Source organism: Lemur catta, chromosome 7 (assembly GCF_020740605.2).
Source record: "Lemur catta isolate mLemCat1 chromosome 7, mLemCat1.pri, whole genome shotgun sequence".
Lineage (NCBI taxonomy): Eukaryota > Metazoa > Chordata > Mammalia > Primates > Lemuridae > Lemur > Lemur catta.
The window spans coordinates 64829768-64855662 of record NC_059134.1 but is presented as its reverse complement, the minus strand read 5'-3'; the positions used below and the strand labels follow the sequence as shown (position 1 = coordinate 64855662).

Genomic DNA, 25895 nt, shown 5'->3' with positions numbered 1-25895 from the left:
TAAGGTCTCTCTCTCACTCTGTTCCTTGTTGTTGTGTTGTTGTATCACGCTATCTGTGAGAGGCTTATGCTCTGAGCCTCCTGATGGAGGGGCCAAGGGACGAACTGAGGGTGGTCAAATAAGAGATCCCTGGGCAGGTGGTCCATATGATGATGCCAAAATGTAGCATCATACTCACCTCCAAAGTGTGGATCTGGTGGAGGTGGAGAAGAGGGTTGAAATTGTTTAAAAGTTATCTTCAACAGTACGTGAAAAAGTTAGGAATCTTTATCATTCTATCTGTAAATTTTCTTAGGAAGATTCTCCTTTTCTCTTTGCATTCTTGATCATTCTTTATCTTGGGTAAAGATATGGTGGAGATTACAGGTCTGAGTACCGGCTCCTGGGATCAGCAGGCTCTGATCCCACACACAACAGAGAGCTCCAGTTTATTGGGAGGGCTCCCACCTCTTTAGGAGAGTTGAGACATCATATCTCTTGGGTGATAGAAGGAATTTTTCACGTCTCTGTTAATTGACTTAGCATGATTTTAATGACATATACTTTTAAACTGCGGGGCTGACAGAGTCACAGGTGGGCAGGTCTGTGGCCCTCCCCCAGTCCCTTGCAGCTCCCCTAGGGCTCAGGATTCTGACCCAGCCTAGTCACCTGTTGCATGCTGCTGTTTTGCAGAGGGCCTGAGCTGCATGAATAAAGATCACGGCTGTAGTCACATCTGTAAGGAGGCCCCAAGGGGGAGCGTCGCCTGCGAGTGCAGGCCTGGTTTTGAGCTGGCCAAGAACCAGAGAGACTGCATCTGTAAGTATGGACGGGCGCACACCCGTGATGGGAGCCGTCGTATCCCAGAGGCTGCCTTCTGTGGCCCAGCATCAGAAAAACCTCCACACGGCACAGCAGCAGCAGCAGGGAAGGCAGCTGGCATGAGACACCGACCTCCACCAAGTCCATGTTCATTGCAGAAGGGTAGTCTCCTGTAGGGAAGAATGCTATTTTAAAAGGAACTAATCATAAGGAAATGAAATTCAGGAATACAGAGTGTGAATGTTGGTGGGCAGGTCTCCCTGTTCCCGCAGAATAAAATCAGATTTCCTCATCTGGCAACCACAGCTCTTTGCTGCCTGGCCCCTGCGTCCTTGGTAAGCTTCATCTGCCTCCTTTCCCCAAGCACTAAGCTCGTTGCCTTTTGGAGAACAGCCCATGTTCTTTGATGCCTCCATGCTTTTTCCAAGTCCTCCTGCCTTCCTGGCTTGGGGAACTCTCGCTCAACCTTCAACATCCCGCTTAACTTCTAACGAGGGTAAAGATAATAGCTACCTTTTTTGAAGCATTTATTATGTGCAAAGGCTTGTAGCAAGATGGGCCGTATCCCGTTTCATTCTTACAAGCACCGTCCTCACCACCAGTTTGTTTATTCCTCAGTGACAGTGCACGATGCTCTGGAGTGGAACTGTGTATTTATGTGTCTGTCCCCCCAACTGTGAGCCACTCCAAGTTAGGGACCTTGTCTCATTTTTGTCTCTCAGTCCTCCCCCGGTGCCTACCACAGGGTGTGCTGAATACACATTTGTTAATGAATGGGCGAATGAGTGGTATACACGACCTGGACACAGCTGCCACACCATGATTATAGTAACAAAACTCCAGTGGGTAATAGGAAACAACTGGCAATTAATGGTGTTCTAAACGCACTAATGCCAGAGAAAACACTGAGAGTGTCCCTTTAGGAACTCTTCCCAAAGCCACGGACAGAAGACCCCTGCAGTTTCCTAGGGATGGTTGTTTACAGCGAGTAGACCTTAGTGGTTAAGAGATGAGGGGACAGTTTGACCAGTGAAAGACTCCTCCCTTTGTCGCCACCACAAAGCAGAATGCAGCCCCAAAGGCTGCCAGGCCAGGGCTGGTGTCACCACTACCCTCCAGCAGCAGGTTCTAAGGGCCCCTCAAAGTGAGGCTGTCCCTGAGGGCTTCAGTGGCCTGAGGAGAACGCAGACCACTTATCCTGCCTCCAGATGTTCAAAAGGAGGACCCAGGCCCTCCCAGACCCACCTGTGGAGTGAGACTCTGCATTTCACAGTCTTTCAGGGACTGATTGCTGGAGGTCGAGCACCTGTAAGCTTGTCTGTAAACATTTTAAATGTTTTTAAGATGTCACTGCTCAAATAATACTGTTGTAACATTTGAAGAATTAAAAAAGAAAAAACAAGATCCAGAATCCTACCATATAACCAGCTGTTTCAAGTTTTTCATATTCCAATTTAGTTGTTCGTATGCACATACAATTTTTATGTAGCTATAATCACACAACATCCCAAATATGTAATTAGTTCCTTTAAACTAGAAAAATTACAAAGGCCTGTGTAAGAATTCAAACACTCCAAAGTGTATTAAAAAACATGTAGTTTCCCCCTCCTGTTTCCCTTGCCAGAGGTAACCACTGTTAACAGTTTGATGAATAGTTTTGTAGTTGGGTTTTTTTTTTTTTGGCCTATCATCAATGCATTCATCCATAGTCTTGGTAATTACTGGTTAATGTCCCATTAATTGTGTTTAGAGTCATCATTTCCTCTGATCATCCTCCCTTCTAACTAATCCAGATGGAATCTGATGAGAGAAATTCTAACATATATGTACAAATTAAATATTGTCTGTTTATTCCAGACATAAAGTACCTTAGCATTTCCCAAAGCCCCAGTGTAGCTGTATTAATAGGCAAACTTCTCTAGATAGAGAAAAGCAGTAGTTCAGAATCTCTTGGTATAATTCCCCTTAAATAATAAAAATCTCCCTGGACTCTCCCAAATCCATCTTCCTGTATGACTTTGTTCAAACCTGTGTTTTAGCATTTCTGCAATTTGTATTGTGACTGTCTGCTTACACAGACATGGACGGGGTCTGAATCAGAGTTATATCTTATACACAATGTCTGGCATGTACTAGGCGCTCAAATACAGAATGAAAATCAGAGTTCCTCTGGAGCAATCATAGTCCTGGTCGTGGAAATCTCAGTGCTTTGTGTATTGATTCATTTTGCTCTCAGTGACCTGTAACCATGGAAATGGGCGGTGCCAGCACTCCTGTGAAGATACAGCTGGTGGCCCGGAGTGCAGCTGCCATCCACACTACAGGATGCACGCAGACGGGAGGAGCTGCCTTGGTGAGTGGTGACCCCTACACTGGGTGAGGGTCTGCCCCAACCTGCTTATCTCTAACTCTAACCATTAATGGTGTTTAGCACCAGGCACAGGCTGTTTTTGGTGCCTTTGCCCCCAGACAGGTCTCATGCTGCTGCACATGTTGCAGTGGGAGTGGTCTAGGCCTGGGGTGCAGGTCCTTCTCTCCCCGTGCAACCCTGGAAAGCCCTTCCTCCCCTCCTGGCCTAGGCCGCTCCTGAAGCTGGTGTTCTGGAGACTGGGACAATGCATCCCAAGGGGCCAGGCACGAAGCTAGAGCCAGCTGTTTGTGATGATGCAGCAACCTTTATGGCCAGCAGAAGCCAAGGTTGCATATTTCCGGCGGGATACCTGCCCTGCCCTTCAAGTGTGTCCTTTGCTAGCTCCGTTTTAGAGGTTTCCAAGCCCGAGGCTCTTTTTGTCCTGGACTAAGGGGTACCGGAGTGAATCTGAAGCTTGCATTCCTCAGTGTCTCTTTGGAGTACAATATACTTCCAAAATCTTTTCCATAGTTAATGTTTACTGAGGATCTGTGGCCATTTAACATGCTGTGTTTCCTACAGAGCCTTATTAAAACACATTTTTGTTGAGTGAACAGAGACACATACCTTACGTTGTTCTCCTGTCTGGGATTTTAACAGAAATGGTTGTGCAGGGGATAAATAATTTGACTCATTCCGTCTGAGAACTGTGCTGTTTTGCTTCTCTTGTAGAGCAAGACGACACTGCCCTGGAGATGGCAGAGAGCAATGCCACATCTGTGCCAGATGGGGATAAGCGGGTGAAGCGGCGGCTGCTCATGGGTAGGCACCTCCACTGTCCTCCCCTGGCCACTGCCCTTGTCCCTTCCCTCCCCAACTTTCTGCATCAGGTCTGAACCTGGGGGTCACGTGTCCTCAGAGCAGCTGGACCAGTGAGCAGCTCCTGCAAAGCCAGGGTGTGTGTCTGTTCTTCACCCACTGCTCTTGCTTAATCACCACCCAAGATCCCTGGTACTGTGGGAAGTGCACCAGCCAAGCTGTCAAAATAATTGGGTTAATGTCCTAACACAGTCCCGACTTCCTGTAAGACTTGGCAAACTGCCCTGAGCCTTCATCTCTTGTTCTTTCTTTAAAATGGATGTAATAAAATCTACCTCTTAGGGCTAACAGGATGCTCAGTTCAGATAATAATATGCAAAAGTGCCGAGAGTCCAGTGCCTGGGACTGAGTGGGTGGTCAGTGAGTGTCAGCTCCCTTCCTTCCGAGTAGCTGGAATGAGAGAGGACTCTGGCAGCCGCTCAGCATGGTGGATGATCTGTTTTTGTGTCCACTGAGTCTCCTGTTTCTGACTCAGCTGTGTTCATGGTAGAAGAGATGAATGGAGAGGAGTGGTACTTGCCTGTGGGACGAGGGAAGGCCTGCCTGCTGGTGTGGCAGGTGAGCTGGACATGAGAAGCAGAGCGGTGGCCGTGGGGGTGGGAGTCAGACAGATCCTTGGGCACATGACTCTTCTGGAGAAAGGTTGGCTCCACCTAAACAATCTGTCTTTTGACAGCTTCTGGCTTTAATAGTCAGGTAAGATTATTGGTTACCAGCCACTGGTTACCAAGCAGGTAACATTTCAGCTCTCCTAGTCGTTTCCTCTAACTCCTCCTCTCCCTTGATTCTGAAGAGTGCAGTGTATACAGTTATTTCTTGATGTGTCAGTTTGGGATAGTGGCTTTTGACTTCCTGCTGCAGAAGGCTAGGTTTTAACTCTTACTACTCCCCTCCCCCAACACACACGTCTGCCCTGTCTCCTACATCCTTAATATAGTTGTATCACAATTTAAATCGATATTATGTACTTACATTATTGCAACTATGAATATGTAAAAATGATTCACCCAAGTCATGTAATGTATCATGATTTTATTTTCTTTGTTTAGTTTTCTAAGTACCTCTTACCAATACTTCTGCAAATTTCTGATAGAGCTCTAAAACACTTTTCAATGTGTTCAAATACAGCAGGTAACTTATCAATTCAATTTGCTTCCTTAAAAGGTCTTTTCAGAGACTTACACCCTGCTATAGCAGGGCCTGACCCTCTTGACTGGCTGTGTCTCTCTCCTCTGGGCCTTCCCCATCAGCCTAAAAATTCCCTTCACCACTCTCCTGTGGTGGGCCTTATATCTTGTCTTTTGTTAGTTTACACAGTGAATCAGATGTAGGTTTTTTAAAAACTTTGCATGCTGAAAATGCATTTATATTCTACCTTCACCCTTTATTGAGAATCTGGCTCAGTATAGACTTCAGAGTTGGGAACAATATTCCCCCAGAGTTTTAAAGTTAGTGCTCCGTTGGTTTCAAGCATGCAGTATTGTTTTGAGAAGGCTACAGTCATCTTTATTCTCGATCCTTTGTATGAAGCCTGAAAAGCTTCTCTCTGGAAGTTTTCAGGATCTTCTTGTCCCTGGTGATCTGAAATGTCACAATAAGGTCCCTTACTGTGAGCCTTTGCCCACCTGGTGTCCTGAATACTCAGTAGGCCGTTTCAGTGTGGACATTCAAGTCCCTTGGTTCTGAGAAATGTTCTTACATTTTTCCCCTTGATATGGCATTTCTTCACCCCATTTTCTCTGTTCTTTCTCTCTGGAACTCCTATCAGTTGGTTTTTGTAACTCTAAAATTGATCCTCTAATTTTCTTTCTCTTTTCTTGGTATTTTTGGTGTACTTTCTAGGAGATTTTTCATTTTTTTCTTCTACTCTTTCTATAGGATTTTTTTTTAAAGTTTTGCTTTCATATTTTAATTTTTCAGGAATTTTAGTTTGGTCACTATTATAGGAACCTGTTCTTATTTCCTGGATTCATTTCCCTGAGGAAATTAATTATAAGATTTGAACTTCTCTTCTTTTTCCTATATTATCTTCATTTCCTCAAGGTTTTTTTTCCCCGTTTGTTTGATTTGGTATATTTATTTCATATTAGAGGCTTTCCAAAAATGTCTAGTAATTCTTGACTGATTTTTCATATTTGATAGTGAAATACTAAAAAGCCAATTGGATATTCTGTTAACTGATGGGCTTCATGTGTGGGTGACTAGACAGTGACTTAGCCATTTTATTTGGAGATCCTCAAATGCCATTATCGATGGGTCTTTTCACTTGGGCAGGTCAATTTAGCTGAAGAGGAATCCTTCAATCTCCTTCAGTCTCATGCAGCTTAGCGGCCAGCACTCTGGGAGCTGAGGGGCTGGGGGAAGGGTGGGAGGGTGGTGAGGGTTTGGGATCTCTCTTTTCTGGATATAGACTTTCACTGGACAGTGCCTCCCTCTCCTCTTCTGCTATTCCTGGTACCCTTGAGTCCCAGAAGATAAACTTCTCTGCCCTAGCTAGAATAGGGCAGGGGCTATGACTTAAGGAGGAGCTCTAGGGATTTAACTGTTTCTTGTACAGACTCTCAAATAATCTTCCTATTTTTAACTCCATCCTCATCTCTGCCTCTAGAGTAACTTGACAGCTCCAGTCCCTGGGCCTTTCTGGGATTCTGTGGCTCACATGAGTTAGCACTTGTCAGCGCTCCATCTGCAGACCGTGACGGTTTGGCTTTCTGCTGTGCCTGTCACTGCTCCTCCCCTGAAGTGCCACTTCTAGCATATTTGACATCTTTCATCTATTGTCTTTTCTTCCATTTTCTTTGTCCTTAAGGATTTATACTTTAAAAAAAATCTATTCTCAGGCCGGGCGTGGTGGCTCACACCTGTAATCCTAGCACTCTGGGAGGCCGAGGTGGGTGGATTGCTCGAGGTCAGGAGTTTGAGACCAGCCTGAGCAAGAGCGAGACCCCGTCTCTACTAAAAATACAAAGAAATTATCTGGCCAACTAAAATATATATAGAGAAAAAATTAGCCGGGCATGGTGGCGCATGCCTGTAGTCCCAGCTACTCGGGAGGCTGAGGCAGTAGGATCGCTTAAGCCCAGGAGCTTGAGGTTGCTGTGAGCTAGGCTGATGCCACGGCACTCACTCCAACCCGGGCAACACAGCGAGACTCTGTCTCAAAAAAAAAAAAAAAAAATCTATTCTTATTTTGGTGAGGTTTTGAAAGAAAACAGATAAACATCCATGTTCTCTCTGTCCTATTTAATTAGAACTAGGCTTGTCTCCCAGGCTTTCAAATGAAGTAGCTACAGAAGAAAAAAAAATCATGTTTCTGGATACCTAGCTGTTAACAATTGAATGAATGTTGACTAGCTCTTGTCTATTACTTGGAATAACTGTATGAAATGCAGAACTAAAAGCCATTTGTTTATTGTTCCTCATCTCTATAGCTGTGATTTAACAACTGTGGCTTATTTTTCATGCAGTTATGACAGGCCTTTCTCCTTTCAGGGGAAGTTAAACTTCTGAGTAAATTGGCAGTTGCAAAGATGAAGTCACTAGTCTACACCAAGGGAACTGTTGGAGTGGGCAATGTTTACCTTCTTGCTTTGCCCATTACTCACATTCAAAGGAGAAGGTTAATGATTATGAAAGGAACATTATCTCTTTGTGCCCTATTCTGCACTCACACCTCACCTGCCAGATATGGTCATACTTAGCAGGTTGCTGGCTGTGGATCAGCAGGTACTTTTAATGGCTTTGAATCCACTAGTAGGGGTCGGCTGTGCAGGCTGGGAGACATCTTTACCCCTTTACCCTGACAAGCTTCCTCAGAAAATATCACTCATTTAGACAGGTGGGAGAGGCTGCACCTTCCCTCCCTCTATCCCACCTGCAGATGGCAGAGACTTGGGGTGTGATCATGGGTACCCCACCATGCTTCTTGGCTTCCATGAACTTGCCGAATCATAACAGCTGTATCAGCACTTCTTTAGGAAGCTAACTGCCTTTTCTTACCTCCTTGTCAGAAACATGTGCTGTCAACAATGGAGGCTGTGATCGCACCTGTAAGGATACTTCAACAGGGGTTCACTGCAGCTGTCCCATCGGATTCACTCTGCAGCTGGATGGGAAGACGTGTAAAGGTAGCCTTCACCTCTGCAGGGAGGCTGGGTGCCCTGGTATGGGGGGAAGCCGCATGCTGCTGAAGTGTGGGGATACAGCCAGCTCTTCCCCTTCACACCCCAAGTGACTCCAGATTTGCTTATGATTCATATTGATGGAAGCTTTTCTTCCCTGTGCCAGTGGAAGGTTATAATTGAGTAAGCTTAATTAGAACCAACTTAATTACACTAATTGTTGAGGAGGTCAGCCTCTACAAGCATCAAATAATTCATTTCAGACAGTGGCCTTATTAGAAAAAGGCAGTTCAAGGAAGCATTCATTTGCAGGAGATAATATCAACATATCATAAATAGTAGCCTAGAGATTATTGTGTAAAAAAACAGTCAAGATTATTATCTAGAGGACTTAATGAATAACTGTACCATTAACTTTTACTGATGAAGAGAGACCCCAATGAGTTGCTAGTATTTCATGGGCAAGAGTACAAAGGATGAGTTCTTTAGCATGATAAAAAGTAGATAACCAATTACCAGACGAAACTGAGAAGAGATAAGATTGAGTATCAGGAATAATTTAAAAACATTGAGGCTATTTGATCATTGTGTAATTTGCCAGAACAAGCGCTCCAGTCCCTGACAACTTTAATCATTAAACTAGACTAGGTAGTGTACCAAAGGGAGCCATGTTATCTTGAGAGAGGAATATAAGGATGAGACTATAACAGGATCTCACCAATCTTTTCCCCAGTCTGTTTTCTTACTGCTAGTCAAGGGCATCGTAAGTCTAAGTTCTCAAGAGGATGAGACACTTGTCTTTCAAAACTGGTTAAGCCAGACAAGAAAACATGCATAAGATTAAAAACATCAGCAAGCATTCTTAAATGCTTTTATGGGTCTGTTTTTATTTCAGGGAATAATGAACACTCATAATAGCACTTCAGGGATTTGTGGGAAATGAGGCAAGTGTTCCTCTCTGATTTGCCGATGCTTGCCTGTTACAGATATTGATGAGTGCCAGACCCACAATGGAGGTTGTGATCATTTCTGCAAAAACACCGTGGGCAGTTTTGACTGCAGCTGCAAAAAAGGATTTAAATTATTAACAGATGAGAAGTCTTGCCAAGGTATGTGCTGAAAGCATAGCTGTGCTGTGCAATGGCCCGCTGGTTGGAGCAGAGAACATGTGGCCCCACCCTGGCAGAGACTGGCTCGCCAGGCTTCTTGACAGAGCCACTACTCCAACCTCCATCCCAGCCTTCACTTATTTCATCTGTTAGGTAGAATAAAAACACTGATGTAGCTCACAGGTATATTTTGGAAGTTAAGCTGTTAATGATTAGAGAACACCTCAAAGAACCCATCCGGTGTGATTACAGCAGAGCTTGCTGCTAGAAATGGAATGGAACACAGAATGCAAGCAGGGTTGCACTGGGGTGTTGAGATTAGGAATCATTTTCCCTTTCTAAAATTTCCTTTAATGTTATAGAATTTATAACAAAAGTTACAAATTAAAAGCGAAAATGTATAGATTTAGTTAACATGCCTTCCTTGTGAAAAAGTGAGGTCAATACATAATCAAGATCATGTACCAGTTGGCCTCTTCCCATAGACCTTGTTTTAAATGAGCAGCCTTTGATGCTTGTGGAAGGGGAGAAGATGTCGGCTGATCCTTAGGCAGGATTATAACCCCCTTCTCGAACACATCTTTCCCATATAAGGGGTGCGGCAAGGGGACTTCTCTAGGGCACAGTTGTTGGTGGCATTAATAACTGTTTGGGGTGGTGGAAAGCTGTTTTGAGTGGGAAGCATCATTTATTACTTTTAGATAAGCACCTTTTTATAACATCCTATTGATATGCAGGAAGAAGCTCTCAGGAAAGATGTGCTATCATTTATTCTTGCTCCATTTCTGTAAATAAAGAACAATTATCTAACTTATTTTGTCAGAAATCTCAGAATTAAATCAAAATCAGAATATAGTATCGATTTCACTTCAGATAAAAAAGATGTAAAATTACCTCTTTTTTAAAAACTTTATGGTGTGAATTAGGTTTTTTTCCTCTCTTGGTTTGTTCTTCTCAGTACATAATTTGTCAGGCAGTTCAAGTACATTCTCCTTTAAATTCAGTAAATTAATTCTAGATGATTATTGTGTGGAAATAATAATTGCTTCAGTTTGACTTGGAAAGCAAATTTACTGTTCCACATAATGTTTCACAACGTATAGAGCAAGCAAGACTGTTTAAGCTGTGTAAACACATTAAAAAGGAATTAGGAAAGTGATCTCATTATTTTTGGCAAAGCAAAAGGCCACAGTTTTGAGCCAAAGTCAGCTACTGAACAAGTCCACTTTCTCGACAACTGGCTGATAGCAATAACAGATTTCACAGAATGGCATCAGTTACTAGGAAGGAAACTGACTTTTTCTCATTTTTCACCGATCAGTCTTGGTAGAACAAATATTTGCACAGAACAAATTTATTGAAGAAGTTGCCAGGATTTCTGGGAAAAGCTAGGGATAAAGAGGTTTTGCAAGAATTTGCCCTTTTTATTTCACTTTTTCATTCCTCCTGTTCCTTCCAAATGTTTGTTTTTTATTAATGTAGTTTCTCGTGGCACATTTGGTGTTGAAAAAGTGGTCTAGCAATGGTCTAGTTGGCTTCCACCGAGTGCTATGTTGGTTTATCCATTTGGAGACACAAGTTGTAACTCTGTTAAAACCCTTCAAAGTCGAGAGAGTGAAGCACTAACATTCTAGTCTACAGGAAAGATGTGAGGGCCAGGCCAGGGAAGAGGAGATGATTAGATAGACAAATGCAGCCTCCTGAGGCTAGTTTGCATGACCCCAGCTGCAGCCAAGGAGGCTTTCACACTGAACCAGGAAGATAGGGGACACGTGGGATTGGACTGCAGAGGAAGAACAAAACCAGGGATTGGCCAAGAGGATCCAATTCAGAGCTTAACCACCAAATTACAGTGTCTGCAATAGAAATCTACAGAGGATATTAGTGTTTGTGCATTCTTTTAAGGCAGAGGGCATTAAAATCCAGGATTAACTGGCCTCTTGGGGCCAGAAGACTAATTTTGGAAAGATCAGAGAGAGATGGGAACCAGATTTACCTCCAAACCAAGTGTTTTCTCCTTTCAATTCACCATAGCTCATAAATTACTATTGTTGTTTTACCAATGGCAATATGACACTAATAATAATGCACAACTACCACTTTGTAGTATACAAAACCCTTTTTAGGTATGTTATCTCGTTTGGCTTCATTTAAATATTTTAAATTACCCAGCCCTACAGTTAAGCATGGTGAGAGACCAATTGAGCTCTGAGGCAAGTGTAGTTTGCAAGAGAATGTGGAAATAAGGACCCTGGTGTGACTATACTTAGTATGGGCTGCTCAACACCTTCTTTAACACAAGTGAGTGAGGAGAACAGATAGATCATTTTTCACCCTGTGTGTGTCACTTTTGGTGGTGGTCAGCAACTGGTGTTTATTATAAACCCATTCTTCCCTCAACCCTCAGAGTGGGTCTCAGCTCCCTTTCCCTTTGGCAATTACAGATGTGGATGAGTGCTCTTTGGATAGGACCTGTGACCACAGCTGCATCAACCACCCTGGCACATTTGCTTGTGCTTGCAACCAAGGGTACACCCTGTATGGCTTCACCCACTGTGGAGGTGAGCAGACAGCCCCGCTAGAGTTGAGAGGTGGGGTGCCGGGCCTCCACCCCTGAGCTTTATTTTCCTGCCTTGGGGGATGAAAGGTACGTTCCAGTCCCTGTACAATAGCAGTGAGTCCATCAACACAAGGGAAGCATTTGCTAAAGGAAATCTCCCCACATTTATCCCTTTGACATGTCAAGTGTGAAATGGAGCAGAGAGGAGCTGAGCTCTTTCAGCTGTGGATGCCTTATTGACTTTATTGACTTGTGGTTGTATTCAGAGGATGGGGGGTCTTTCAGGAGCTGCTATCCTGTCCGTTGGAACTTCCCAGCAGAGAGTAAAGTTGCAGTCCTCAGGCTTGGCGAGACACCAACCAATTCCACAGCCTGCTGTGCATAGCAACTGGCTGCCAAACTGTGGTTTGAGCCCCATAATTAGGTCTTTGAGCTGCAAGTGGAACCAGCGAGCTTATCTTTCTACTCTGTGCCCATTCAGCAACATGCTCATGTCTCATAACCTCATGGTCAAGCAGGGAATAGCATAAAATCAGATTTGGTGCCAACTGGCTCCCTCTTCACTCCCCACAGCAATCTTTGAGAATACAGGTTCAGATTCTAATCCAGAATGTCTAGAGCTTTCAAAGTGATCTTCCTGAGCATCTGCAGGATGTTGGAACCACTGGCCTAAATACTTCCTGCCTAGTCCTTGTGTTTCGTGCCTAAGAAGAATGGACAGCAGTGATTTGCTATAGATAATGTTGTCTCCCTGCTCCTTTTCAATACATCCTTGTTATGGCTAAAAACATACTCTTCCCAGTACATCAAGAAACCTCAAGGAAATGTACCCCGAGTAAGGATGTGTGTCTGGGTTTAGATGGGGCCACCTTTCCACCTGGACTCAGTCTCAGGTTGATGGGGATTAGAGAATACCACTTTCCTTCTCTGTACTCAACTGTGTAAGTGGTTAAATAGGGAGACCTAGTTCTATGTCTCCGTTGGTGGGTAGCCCAAGAAGACGGTAGAGTTTTAAAGCCTGTGCAGTGCCCAAGTTTGGCCATCTGAAAGTAGAGTGTGGCCTTTTCTGAGTATCCCTAATGAGGGAATGGTTTGGTCAAGAATGGAACTTGAGATGGCCCTAGTGAGGCTCATACCAGGAAATTCACTGGGTAGGGAGTGGGGTATGGAGTCAGCTGGTGCCAAGTGCACGTCCTGAAGACAGCACCTTCCCTTTGCTTAGTGAGTCTCAACCATGTGACTGCCCTGTGGCTCCTTCCTCAAGGGAGGAACAGTATTAGCCCATTCAGTGACAGGCTGTTGTGATAGGAGAGTGTTTTTTTGTTTCACAGACACCAACGAGTGCAGCGTCAACAACGGGGGCTGTCAGCAGATCTGTGTGAACACAGTGGGCGGCTACGAATGCCAGTGCCACCCAGGGTACAAGCTCCACTGGAACAAAAAAGACTGTGTGGGTAAGGGGCACTGAGACACAGACTCGGTCGGTGGGGCCCACCTCTGGCCCAGAGGCAGCGTGGCTCTGTGTGTGCTCCCAGGTCCGGTTGGCCCAGGAGCACGGCTGACCGTCCCTCCGCTGAATTCTCCTTCCCTCAGCTGCAGCAGCTGTGCTTTACATAGTTCAAAAACAGGAGATACTTTGCAGGCTCTGGTGTTTCCTTCTGTGCATCTGTGTAGGTTGGAACTGACTTCTGTTTTCCTGGTTGCTTTTCTGCATTAAAACAACGGCAAACAAAGGTCTCCTTTACCTTGGTGGGAAATAAGGCCTGGTGTGCGTTCTGTGCGGGGTGTCAGCTGTTCCTTCTTTTCTTGGGGTCTTTGGTGCATGGGACCCAACCATCCTTGTCACACTTGGATTCAGCCTTCTCTTTCTGTAAGTGTCTGTGTTTTGTCCTGTCTAGAAGTGAAGGGGCTCCTGCCCGCTAGTGTGTCACCCCACGTGTCCCTGCATTGCGGTAAGAGTGGTGGAGGAGACAGGTGCTTCCTAAGATGTCACTCTGGCATTCACCTCTCTTCAGGTGAGTGGGGCCCAGTCCCTGGGGCAGGTCCTCATGCCAGGGCCAGGCCTCCCTGGCCTCTAAGTGTTAGATTCCCTCAAAGGGCTTCTAGATCCTCGACCAGATGTCCCCTGACCACCATGCTGTAAGAGGTCCATGCTTCGAGACCCCCTATGCTAGGCATTTTTCCAGTGGCTCATGTGGAGTGGGGATGGGGGTGATTACAGCTGCTACCTGGATAGTCTGTAACCTTGCTTACATGTTTGACAACCCACGTTCTGTCTGTCAGGACTGCAAGAGGCCTACTCTGTCACCTGCGGCTCTTCTCCTCTCAGGAACAAACAGCAAAAATCAAATGACTCTGCTTTTGGGGGTAATTACCAAATCTGTGTGTTCTCCCTGGGTCTCACTGTGTTCAATGGGCTTTATTCATGAGGTGCTATTCTTCGATGTTGGCTTTATTTTCTTTTCTCTTAATCTCCGTGCTGTGAGCATGTTACAGGGTATTCTCGCCTACAGCTCTGGTGCTTGAAATCTGACTCACCCACGTAACACCGTGTGCTAGGAGGCACTGCGGTCAGCCTGTGGGGCATCATATTGGGCAGAGGCCCACAGAGCTCTGGGACCAGGAGACTCATGTCTCCCAAACTCCCTGGACTCCAGAGCACCTCAAAGGCCCCGTGGGGAGTGTGCCTGGGGCGTGTGGTGTGGCTGGAAATAGGCCTGGGCAGAACAGGGGCAGCAGGAATTCTGTCCTGAGAAAGGAGCCCAAACTCTTTCCTGTTTGTCAAAAGACAAAGAATAAAATCCAAAGTTTTTAGGAGGCCTTGCCCTCCCAGATATAGACACCTTTGTCATTATGTCATGAGAACCTCTGAATGAGGTCCATATTACGTCTTAATGTCCAAATTACATATAGGAGCAAAGCTGGAGACCCAAAGCAGGACAGTAACACCTGGCATGTATTGATTGAGCCGCTCAAATATGCCAGCCACCGTGTTACACGTATTAGCTGATTTAAGCCATACTGTAACCCTCTGGGTAAATTTCACTATTATCCTCATTAGTCGGAAGAAGAAACTGAGGCTCAGAGAGGTGAAATAACTTACCCAAAGCGACTTAGATAAGAAATAGAGGAGCCAGGATTTGAACCCAGAGCCTCTGAGCACTGTCCCTCACTGCCCCTTTTGTCAGAAGTTTGGACTAAGCCAGACCAGACATCATGGTCTGTCTCACCACGTCCCTCAGTGATGGTTCCTTTGTGATTGAGGCCACCCCAAGGGTGGGCAAAAAAATAACTAACAGTTACTCAGTACTTACTGTGCACCAGGCAGTAGGCTAAACATTTTTCTTTTCTTTCTTTCTTTCTTTTTTTTTTTGTGTTATCTCATTTACTCCTTACAACAGCCTGGTTAATGTAGGTACTGTAATTATGTGTGTTTTACAGATGAGGAAACTGAGGCTTAGGGAGATTGGTAACTTGTTCAAGTTCTCACTGTAAGTCAGAGAGCTAGAATTTGAATCTAGGTCACTGACCCCGGAGCCTAATATATAATTAAGACTGATACTAGAAGGAGAAGAGAGTTTTGTTCATGAGGCCCTCAAAGTGGGACCTTCGCTCCCTCCCAGACCCTGGAAATCCCAGCCACGCCTAGTGAGCACCATCTTTGTCTGGAGTGGCGGCTGCCTCCGCCCTGTCCTCTCGAGACAGGCTCATTCAGGAGCATCTGCCCCTCACCATTTCCCTCAACAGTCCTATCCAAATTTGACCTGGGGGATTCTGGCCTTCTTTCTCAGGAAGGCACAAAAATGACCTCATCTTTCATCTCACTGTTGAGGCTATTTTTGAGCCTCTCTTTGTTACATTTCAACACTGGATTTATCTCTCATGTGTGGGGGAAAGCGTGATTCTTAGGAGGCTCCTGGTCCCCCAGTCTAGGGTGATGGGCACTCCGTGATCCAGCCTTTCTTGGTCTCAGGGTAAGAGAGGGGCTTGGGGCGTGCAGCGTGTGGTAGGAGCCACCAGCGGACAGCTCCCCGTTACCCTCCTGGTGTTTGCATTCCTTTGCCTCTGAAGGTAACGTCTCTCACTTGTTTCTTTCTGAAGATGTCGCCACCGTCAGGACAAGTGTAACCTTTAAGCTAAATGAAGGCAAGTGTAGTTTGAAAAAGGCTGAGCTGTTTCCCGAGGGTCTGCGACCAGCACCACCAGGTATGAAATCAGACAGCTGGTGCAGGGAGCTTGCCTGCATGTTGGGATGCTGGAGGCCCGAGGGGGGCCAGGGGCTGTCCCGAGGACCCAGGGGCTGTCCCGAGGACCCAGGCATGCTTCAGATGGGACTGAACCATTCGGAACCTCCAGGGACTCTCATCCCAAGAGGAAGAAGAGCCTCACCTAGCACCCCTGTGTAGTTTAGGGTTACACTTTGGGGCTTCCTTTGCAAGGTACTGTTGGCGAGGCCCTGGGGAAACCTGTGAGTTCATAGGCATCATTAAGGGCTTAAGATGAATTAGCAATGTGTGATCAGATTGGGTTAAATTTTCTAGATCTTAGAGTTTGCTTGAATATAAGCCAAAGAAATGAAAAGAGGTTTGGCTTTGATGAACAAAGATGTAATATCCAGCTTTCCTGCTGGGTCTAGCTTTTGGAAGTAGTGATTCCATTGGCTTCAGCAGAGCAAATGCCATCCAAGTAGAACTGGCCTTATTGAAAAGAGCAGACTCTCACCCTCCTCTTTCTCCCCAGCTCACATATCCAGTATTATTTCTTAGAATACTTTTGGAGCTTTAAAAAAAGGAAGATCAGGATTCATGTATTAGAAAGGCTTCTTTCCCTGGTCTACCCTCAAATAAATCACACAAACTAGTAAACATAAAGCACACTCTAGTCACTTTTGACTGCCTATTTTAAGTAACTTGGTCTTCCATTTGATAGAATATTATGCAACTATTAATTATGTATTTTCAAAGAATGTTTAATGACACAGGAAAATATTCTTGTTATGATGCTGAGATGGAAAAGTGAAAGAAACATTTTGTATATCTAATACAGTCTAAATTGTGTAAGAAAAGCTGTGGTAAAAGAAAAAAAAGAAAATTCTTCATATCATCAGTAGTGGTTACTCGGTAGGAGGATGATGGTTGATTTTTAAATTTTAAAATAGAGACAAATTAATTGTGAGGATGATGTGTGGACCTGCTCCTTGGTTAGGGTTAACAATCATTAGTTAACAGATTCACTGGAAACCACGGGGAGAGGGGAGACAGCCAAAGTCAGGAACAGAGGTGTGCAAAGCCCTGTCTTATGCAACACTTCCATTCTCATCCTGGACGCTTGCGTGATAGTGTTTGGTTCTGTTGATTCTTGGTGCCATTTATTGCTCCCGGTTATTTAAAAATGAGACATCATTGTCGATGTGCTTTCCAGCTTTCCCTTCAGGTTGGAATTACTCCAAGGTCAGTTTGTCTGAAAGCAGGAGTTGGCTCCCTTTCTACTCTGGTGCTCATTCCTTATTTGAAGCCTCAACCCCTGCTTGATACACTACAGTCCAGCTTTAAGAAAATCAGCTGTGAGAATATGAAGGCACCTTAGCGAAGCCGTCAGTAAGGAATGCGAAATGCCCCCTAGCTCTGCATATGTGGCCGGTCAGTCAGAAACATCCAGTATTTGTCTATGAAAAGAATGTTCAAGAGCTAAATAGTAAAGTTATATAGGAGGCAAAACTAGCTCTTCAAAATTAAAATGTCATCGTGCTCCAAGCTGAGGGCTTGCAATGTCTTGGCATCTGGAGTTAATCATTTAGTCCCTTGAGAGTTGTTTTAATGAAATGTTTACTGAGCTCTAGCGAATGTTCATCTGAGTGCTTTGCCAGGATTTGGCTTCCGATAATTTTGTTTCTTCATACAGAGAAGCACAGCTCAGTAAAAGAGAGCTTCCGCTACGCAAACCTTACATGCAGCTCCGGCAAGCAAGTCCCAGGAGCCCCTGGCCGACCAAGCGCCCCTAAGGAAATGTTTATCACTGTTGAGTTTGAGCTTGAAACTAACCAAAAGGAGGTGACAGGTTGGTTTGAAAACAGCCTACAATGCCAGGCTTCCCACAGCTTGCTCCTTATTTCTTTGCTTTTCACTTTTAATCATTCATGGAGAAAAAAATAGTACAAACACTGAAGTATCTCCTGTTTTTTCCCACCCCCAAACTAAACTGAATTGGTTTGGAACCTCATGATTTTCTCTGCTTCGTAAAAACTGAAAGCTACCATTTTGATCAAAACAAATTTCTGTTTGAATCAAATGCTGCCCAGCCGGCTGGGTGCCCACCTCCAGGTCTCTCCCCATTTGGTCCACAGGGAGCTCGGGGTGTTGGTGGGTCCTGCAGTTGGTCTGGCCGTCATCACATCCACCAGCCTGACCTCCTCCCGCACTGCTGTCCCTCTTGTTTCCACAGCTTCTTGTGACCTGAGCTGCATCGTAAAGCGAACAGAGAAGCGGCTCCGGAAAGCCATCCGCACGCTCAGGAAGGCTGCCCACAGGGAGCAGTTTCACCTCCACCTATCAGGCCTGGACCTCGACATGGCTAAAAAGCCTCCCAGAACATCTGAACGGCGGGCAGAGCCCTGTGGAGTGGGCCAGGGTCACACAGAAAACCAGTGTGGTGAGTGGCCTAGGACATTCTTGCTAACAGCACTGCCTTGGGCTCTGTGAACACTCAGGGTAATCAAAAGCAAGTCTGGCCCGTCCTCCCTTCTCCAGGCTCACCCCAGGGAACACTCTGGACAGCGTTTCTCGTTAAGTACCTGTCATGTTGGTGTCTGCCGTGCCCGCTAGACCCAGAGCCCCCCAGGGCCGAGATTGATCTCGTTCACCCCTCTGTCCTCAGCGCCTGGCATAGTGCCTGCCTTGTGGTGGGCCCTGAAGTGAGTGTGTATGGAATCGAGGGACAGGAAGGAAGAGACAGGGTTGATGAGAAGAGGGAAGGTTGTCCTGTAAGGGTCTTCAAGTACTGTGTTCCCTGGCTGGGGCGGGACTGGAGGTAGAAGGCGCCCGGGAGCCTTCTCCACCGTCCATTTCCACAGCTCCTCTTAGAATCTCTCTCCGACTTGACCAGTGGTGGCGAAGAACAAACTCTCGCCTGTAGTTTCATGCAGCGGCAAAGCTCAGCGGCTACTCGGCTGCCTTGTGAGACCCCTGAGCATCAGCCAGGCTCTGAGTGGTGTGGGTTCCACTGTATGTTGTCATTGTCATTGTCGCTGTGTGTCTCAGAATAACATTTGAGATCTGGCACTTGAGCAATATCCATTCTGTCCCTCTGATAAACCTCTTGCCAGAGGTTCCAGGGCAAGAGGCTCTCAGGTGGTGAGTTTAGAGGTTTGTTTGTCACGAGAGACTGTTCTGGGGAGTAATAGGAGGCTCTACCTGAAAAGTCTTAGATGGGGAAAACTGGGGTCTCACTTTACAGTAATAATGCTAATGATTTATTGAGTTTTTATCTGTCACAGCGTAACACTAAGCCCTGTGTCTGCATTTTCGCATTTAATCCTGACAGTAACCTTACCAGGTAGGTGTTATTATCTCCATTGAACAGATGATCAAACTGAAGCCCAGAGGGCTATGTTCTCTTGCTCAAGATCACATTGGTGGTCTAATTCTAGTCTGTGCTCTGGTCCCAAGCAAGGTGAATTTCAGTAACCAGACCCCTTAGAGCGAATCAATGTCCTTTCTGAAGTGTCGGTAGAATCACAAGGCCCAAGAAATGAAGCTTAACTAAGGAGCAGAAACTTGTGTTTCTGAATAAGCAAAGCTGAACCAAGAGGCACTTGATCCAGAAAATCGTCAGCAGTAGCCCCACAGCTCAAATCTGTGGCTTTGCCAAAACATAGCGAAAAATCAAGTGTAACTGTGCACAAAGGGCTGGTTTCCAGATAGTCTTGACTTTTATTTCAGCTGATTCTCTTAAAAAGAAACAAAGAAAAAAAAAATAAAAACAACTCAGCTGGTTGATTTGTTCTCATTTAAAATTCTAAGAGTGCCAATTTTCATACCAAAATAGTGATGAGAGTTGGCTGTTGCTGCCCTACTTCCCGAGGTGAGTTGAAGAAACTGTCAGGGCAGGCAGGCTGGTCCTTCTGGCCTCTCAGAGCTAACTGCACCGTCCTGTCCTCCGTTTGCTATGCTGTTGGGGTGAGGCCTGCAGGCTCACCAGGGAGTCTTTGTGGCCAGTTAAGAAATCAGGAAAACCTAGTGTTACGCTGCCAGTCAGAGTATTACTAATACTACCATGGGTCTGATTCTGGGGAATAAAGGCCCAAGGATACGGAGCAGGAGTTACCTAACAGAGGCCTTGTGACAGTGACAAGCTATGAAAGACACTCAGTAGAGGGTTTATGTAGCTGTTGTGCTGTGTCATGTGTCCCTGAGATGCTTGTCATGCTAAACTAGGTTGTATTTATTTCTAAGGGAGGCAGTGTGTCTTGTCTCAAGAGCTGGATGAATTTTATAGCCCACATGGACCCAAATCAGGTCCGCCCTGTCTGATAGCCATGTTGAAGGTGTTACCATGTAGACAAAACAGCACAAGGAATTACCAGTGACATTCCTTCTTCCTGCTGGAGGGAGGAAGTGGGTATAAAGAAGGGTCAGGTATGTTAATGAGGAAGGCTTTTTACTCAGCAGGCACATGGCATGGGCCAAATCCTGGACTCTGTGTATACGTGTGTGTGTCTGTGTGTCTTGCATTTCTGTTCTATTTGATGGTGTTAGAACTAGGCTCACTGGTGTTTTCTGAATTCTGAATGGTACATACAGTAGAGAGAAACATAGGTTAGTTCTTTTTGGAAATTATTTTCAGTGTCTGCTGAAAGGAACCCCACAAAAATGGAGTCACCTTAAAGGAGAGATGGAACCATTATGGTTTTCATTTGTTTGCTTTTTGAGACAGGGTCTTGCTCTGTCTCCCAGGCTAGAGTACAGTGGCGTCATCATAGCTCACTGCAACCTCAAGCTCCTGGGCTTGAACAAACCTCCTGCCTCAGCCTCTCAAGTAGCGGGGACTACAGGCTAATTTTTTCTATTTTTAGTAGAGACAGGGCCTCACTCTTGCTCAGGCTGGTCTCAAACTCCTGGGCTCAAATGATCCTCCTGCTTCGGCCTCACAGAGTGCTAGGATTATAGGTGTTGTTTATTTTTTTAAATATTTTAAATTTACTTTTTATTTACAAAAGTAGTACATATTTCAAATGTTACAGAAACATATACAGTAAAGATGAGATTTCTCCCCATAGCTCACTAATCTCACTGCCCAGCAGTAGCACTGTTATGGCTTGCTGTATATTTTTCCATATCAGTATTTATGTGTGTGTAAAAATTCAATTTTATTTATTCATTCAATAAATATTTATTGAGCACCGACTGTGTGCCAGGTACCATTCTAGATACTGGGAATCCAGCACTGTGCCAAACAAGCAAAAGTTTCAGCCCTCACAGAGAGAGAATTGTAGAGAAAGAAGATGGATAACCAACCAATGACCAAGGAAATATATCATGTGGCAGATGGTGATAAGGATGTGGAAACAGGACAGCAGGGAAGTGGAATGCAGAGTGCCAGGGCAGGGTGAGGGATGAGGAGGAGCGTACTCCCCTAAAATGTAGATTGTGGTCAGGGAAGTCCTCATTGCAAAGTGTCATTTGGGCAGAGATGAGAAAGCAAGCTATGGGGGTATCTGGGGGAAAGGAGTTTCAGGCAAAGGGAACAGCAAGTACAAAGCACCCCAGGTATTGGAAGGAAGGTCAGGATGATGAGAGCTGAGGGAGGGAGGGAGGGTGAGCAAAGAAGCCAGAGGGCAGTGGCGGAGGGAATTGGAAATCAGTGAGGACTCAGAGGGAGAAAGGAAGCCAGGGGAAGCGGGGGCGTGTTGGGTGGGGGGAGGTTTGAGCAGAGGAGTAACAGGGTTCTGACTCATGTTTTAAAAGGATAACTGTGGCTACTGTGTTGAAAATAGACTATGGGTTTTTATGTGAATAAACATATTTTTAAAAATATATCAATACAATTTGAATAGTGCTACGTGCTGTTTTTAACTATGGAGTAGATCAAGGACATCCTTCCATGCTAATAGGGGAGTAATGTCATTTCTTTTACAGCTTCATAGTCTGTTTTAAGACACAAGTATTTATTAGCTCTACTGCTATTGGTGGACATTGAAGTTATTCCAAATTTTTAAATTACAAACAGTGCTGTAATAAATATCCTTCTTTGTGTACGTGGCCAATATTTCTGAAGGATAGATTGTAGAAGTATGATGGCCAGGTCAAAGAAAATGCATATTTAAAACTTTGATAGATATTGCCAAGTTACCCTCCAAAGAGACCATAATAATGTATACTCCTTCCAACATTGTGTTTGAGCGTTTATTGCCCACATCCTTGCTAACATGGATTATTTATCATTGATCCTTTTAAGTTTTATAAATTTGATAACCAAAATATAAGAAAGTCATTTTAACTTGTTTTTCTTTGGTTATTAGTAAGACTGAGCATGCTGTCTTGTGTCTATGGTTATTTGGATTTCTTCTTCCGAGAATATCCAGGTTCTTTGCCTATTTTTCCAATGAACTGTTTGTCTTTTCAATATCATTTTTAAAAAATAAATTTTAAAGTCCCAAGTTACACCAAAGAAAGTAATCACTTCTGACCAATTATAGACTTTCTTTCTTATTGTCATTTTTACTTAGTAAAGTCTCATTAATTTGGCATTTGGGGACTTTGGGGACAGCCTGCTCTGCAGGTGACCTTTGTACCATCTGTGATCAATTTTAGCAAGATGGCAAAAAAAAAAAAAAAAAAAAGTGAGTATATTCTCCAAGGAACAAATTCCTTAAGCTCCATAGTACTTCATATAGTCCTTCATGTCTAAAGAAAAATTAAATGTGACGTGGATTTCCAGCTGTTATACTTTCATAATACCAGCTAAAAGATAGATTATTTAAGAAATATACTTGATAATATATCTATTTTTTATATTTGTTTGTTTTTAAAACTTGCTGAGAGTTTTAGAAGACACAATCCAGCCAACTGGCAAACTGGGAGGTATCTTAGTGCCTGGGTTCGTGAGAGACTAGGAAAGTTTAATTCAGTTTTTTTTTTTTTTTTTTTTTTTTTTTTTTTTATGAGACAGAGTCTCACTTTGTTGCCTGGGCTACAGTGAGTGCCATGGCGTCAGCCTAGCTCACAGCAACCTCAAACTCCTGGGCTTAAGCGATCCTACTGCCTCAGCCTCCCGAGTAGCTGGGACTACAGGCATGCGCCACCATGCCTGGCTAATTTTTTTTTCTATATATATTTTTAGTTGGCCACATAATTTCTTTCTATTTTTTTAGTAGAGACGGGGTCTCGCTCAGGCTGGTCTCGAACTCCTGACCTCGAGCGACCCACCCGCCTCGGCCTCCCAGAGTGCTAGGATTACAGGCGTGAGCCACCGCGCCCGGCCCAATTCAGTTTTGAACAGCGTGGCTTTCCTCTGCGGCCATTGAGAAAAACTAATTCCACCAGTGTTAATCGAGATCCCACGCTGTCCACTCTGTGCGCTTGGGATGAAGCCGTGAGAACACAATGAGCGAGGAAGTTTTGCTGAAGGACACATTCTGACAGAGGGAGATGGAAACAAAAAGGTAAAGAAAAGTGATAACTTCAGAAGTTAAGTATAATGAAGATAATAACACAGAGGAAGGGATACTCTCCGCAGGGTGGTCAGGGGAGGCTGTCAGAGCAAGTGACGTTTGGGGCGTGAGCGAGGAGAGGGAGCCAGCCTGCGGGCCGTGGTGTGGGTGGCGCCACTCTGTGGCGGGTGGGGGCACCAGCACATGCAGAGGGCCTGAGGCAGAAATGAGCTGGGCATTTTCTTCTTAATTCTTTCACAATTGGGAAATTATTTGTAATTGGACAGGTAGAAATTTCCTTTTCTATTTACATTGAGGAAACTATAAAGTCTGTATTAGCACTATAGACCAGTATTAGATCAATATTTAACACATAGACTGGGTAGGAAAATCTGTCAATTAAAAAAGGTTTAAAAACATAATTTAGTAAAATGTTGACATTTATGGAACACTTATACTGTTCAGCGCTGTGCTAAGCACTTTGCTTGTATTATCTCATTTAATCCTCACCGTAAGTCTATGTTAACTCATGCCCCTTTTATAGGTAAGAAAACTACGGCATAGGAAGATAAGCATTTTTCCCAGTGTCACCCAGCAAGTAACTGGCAGAGGCAGGATCCAAATCCAGATCTGACTCAAGAGCCTATGTTCTTAACTCTCTCAATTTGAATACTCTCAGCTCTCCTGGGTACAGCCTGTGCCCTGTGATCATCTTACTCATACTGCACCCATATGGGGAACCCTCCATGGGCCAGCTCTGTGGGGGGTGCTGGGGAGGCCTGGATAAATAAGACGCCATCCCTCAAGTTGCGTCTGGCCCTCCCAAGAAAGGGTGAGAGAAGCCTTCCCCAAAGAGAGGAAGCCCGAGCTGAGTTTTGAAGGTTGCCCAGATGATGCATATGTGAGAAGGACTATGCAGGTAAAGGAGCCGCCTTGGGAAATGAGGCAGAACAGAGTGTGCACAGGGCATTATTGGCATATCAGTATTACTCACCTGGTAAGTAAGAAAGATGTGGTGGGCAACTAGGCTAGTGGGAAGGCACAACCAAGTTGTGGGAGACCTCAGATACGTTGCTAAGGAGTCTCAACTTTATCTCTAGGTGACATGGTGCCATTAGAGGAATTAATCAGGAAGTGTCTAGCTTATATGTGTATTCTATTAATAGAAAGATTTCTCTGATTGGATGGGAGGAGGCCGGAAGACCAATTTGGGGGCTTTTAAATGTATCACATGTGGTATTGAGAACATGAAGGCACTAGTGGATAGAGAAGAAACAATGGGTTAAAGGGACATTTAGGAGGAAAGAGGAGCAGCATTTGGGGATGACATGGACTGGGGACTGAGAAGAGGGAAGGGTTGGGGTGAGCTCAGAGGTTTCTGATCCCAGCACCTGCTTCTCATATGTTCCTCGTCTCACCAGCTCTGTTTCATATGCAGGAGGCACTGAGAAAAGGTCGGTGGGTCGGTTGAATGGTTAGATGAATGTGATCACTGGGGAAGAAATAATCAGAAGAGATTTATAGAAGAAGCAGGGAAAAATAGGCTCTTGAGAGAGCATGAGAAAGGATGAAAACTCAGATATAGAAAAGGAGGCTAAAGACTGAGTATTGAGTCAAAGAAAGTGAGAGACATGCTAGGAGTGGAGAGAAACACTTTAGAAAGGTGAATCTGATGGTTGGATAAAAGAGCCGGGCAGGGAGGAACAGAGGACCAGGGAAATCATGGAAGGTTATTACAGTAATCCAAATAAGAGATGGCAAGGATCCAAGGGTCATCAGTGTCACAGGGATGAAGAATAAAAGACAGAAGGGACACAACTGTAGGACACTGCAGCTGAGTGGTGGGGCAGTGAGGAGAGAGGCCAGGGCAGCTGTGGTTTGGAGCCTTGGTGACTGGGAGTGTAGAGGTGTCATCTATAAAGAGTAAAGCCTGATCGGGTGCAGTGGCTCACATATGTAATGCTAGCACTTTGGGTGGCTAAGGTGGTAGGATCACTTGAGGCCAGAACTTCGAGACCCACCTGGGCAACATAGTGAGACCCCATCTCTACAAAAAATAGAAAAATTAAGCAGGCGTGGTGGCTCATACCTGCAGTTCTAGCTACGCAGGAGGCCGAAGCAGGAGGATCACTTGAGCTGAGGAGTTGGAGGTTGCAGTGAGCTATGATGACGCCACTGCACTCTCGCCAGGGTGACACAGCAAGACCCTGTCTCAGAAAAAAAAAGAAAAAGAAAAAAGAAAGTAAAGCCAGAGAGGGGAGACAAAAGCCCACCCCTTGGACAAGGAGAATTTGAGTTGCAACAAAGCTTCCAGAAAGTTATCTGTGAGCATCTGGGAGTCTAGCAAAAAGACTTCATCTCTCCATGTCCAGACCAGCTCTCCCATCCTGCGTCTGTCCACACATGCTCAGACTCGCCTCCTGTTAAA

At 44.9% G+C, this 25895-nt stretch overlaps 1 protein-coding gene across 5 annotated transcripts in view; it reads left to right on the top strand.

Annotated features, from left to right (window-relative positions):
* The window catches only part of SCUBE2 (signal peptide, CUB domain and EGF like domain containing 2), a 63897-nt gene that overhangs the window by 19768 nt on the left and 18234 nt on the right, over positions 1-25895 (top strand). For 4 of the 5 annotated variants that reach the window (XM_045557481.1, XM_045557483.1, XM_045557482.1 and 1 more), the window contains exons 5-16: positions 673-798; positions 3038-3154; positions 3884-3973; positions 8041-8157; positions 9138-9260; positions 11705-11821; positions 13152-13274; positions 13719-13835; positions 14104-14187; positions 15922-16026; positions 17722-17877; positions 18262-18468. In XM_045557481.1, coding sequence (XP_045413437.1) covers positions 673-798; positions 3038-3154; positions 3884-3973; positions 8041-8157; positions 9138-9260; positions 11705-11821; positions 13152-13274; positions 13719-13835; positions 14104-14187; positions 15922-16026; positions 17722-17877; positions 18262-18468 — 1482 coding nt within the window. The remainder of the gene's footprint in view (positions 1-672; positions 799-3037; positions 3155-3883; positions 3974-8040; positions 8158-9137; positions 9261-11704; positions 11822-13151; positions 13275-13718; positions 13836-14103; positions 14188-15921; positions 16027-17721; positions 17878-18261; positions 18469-25895) is intronic. The other variant, XM_045557485.1, reaches the window with a different exon arrangement.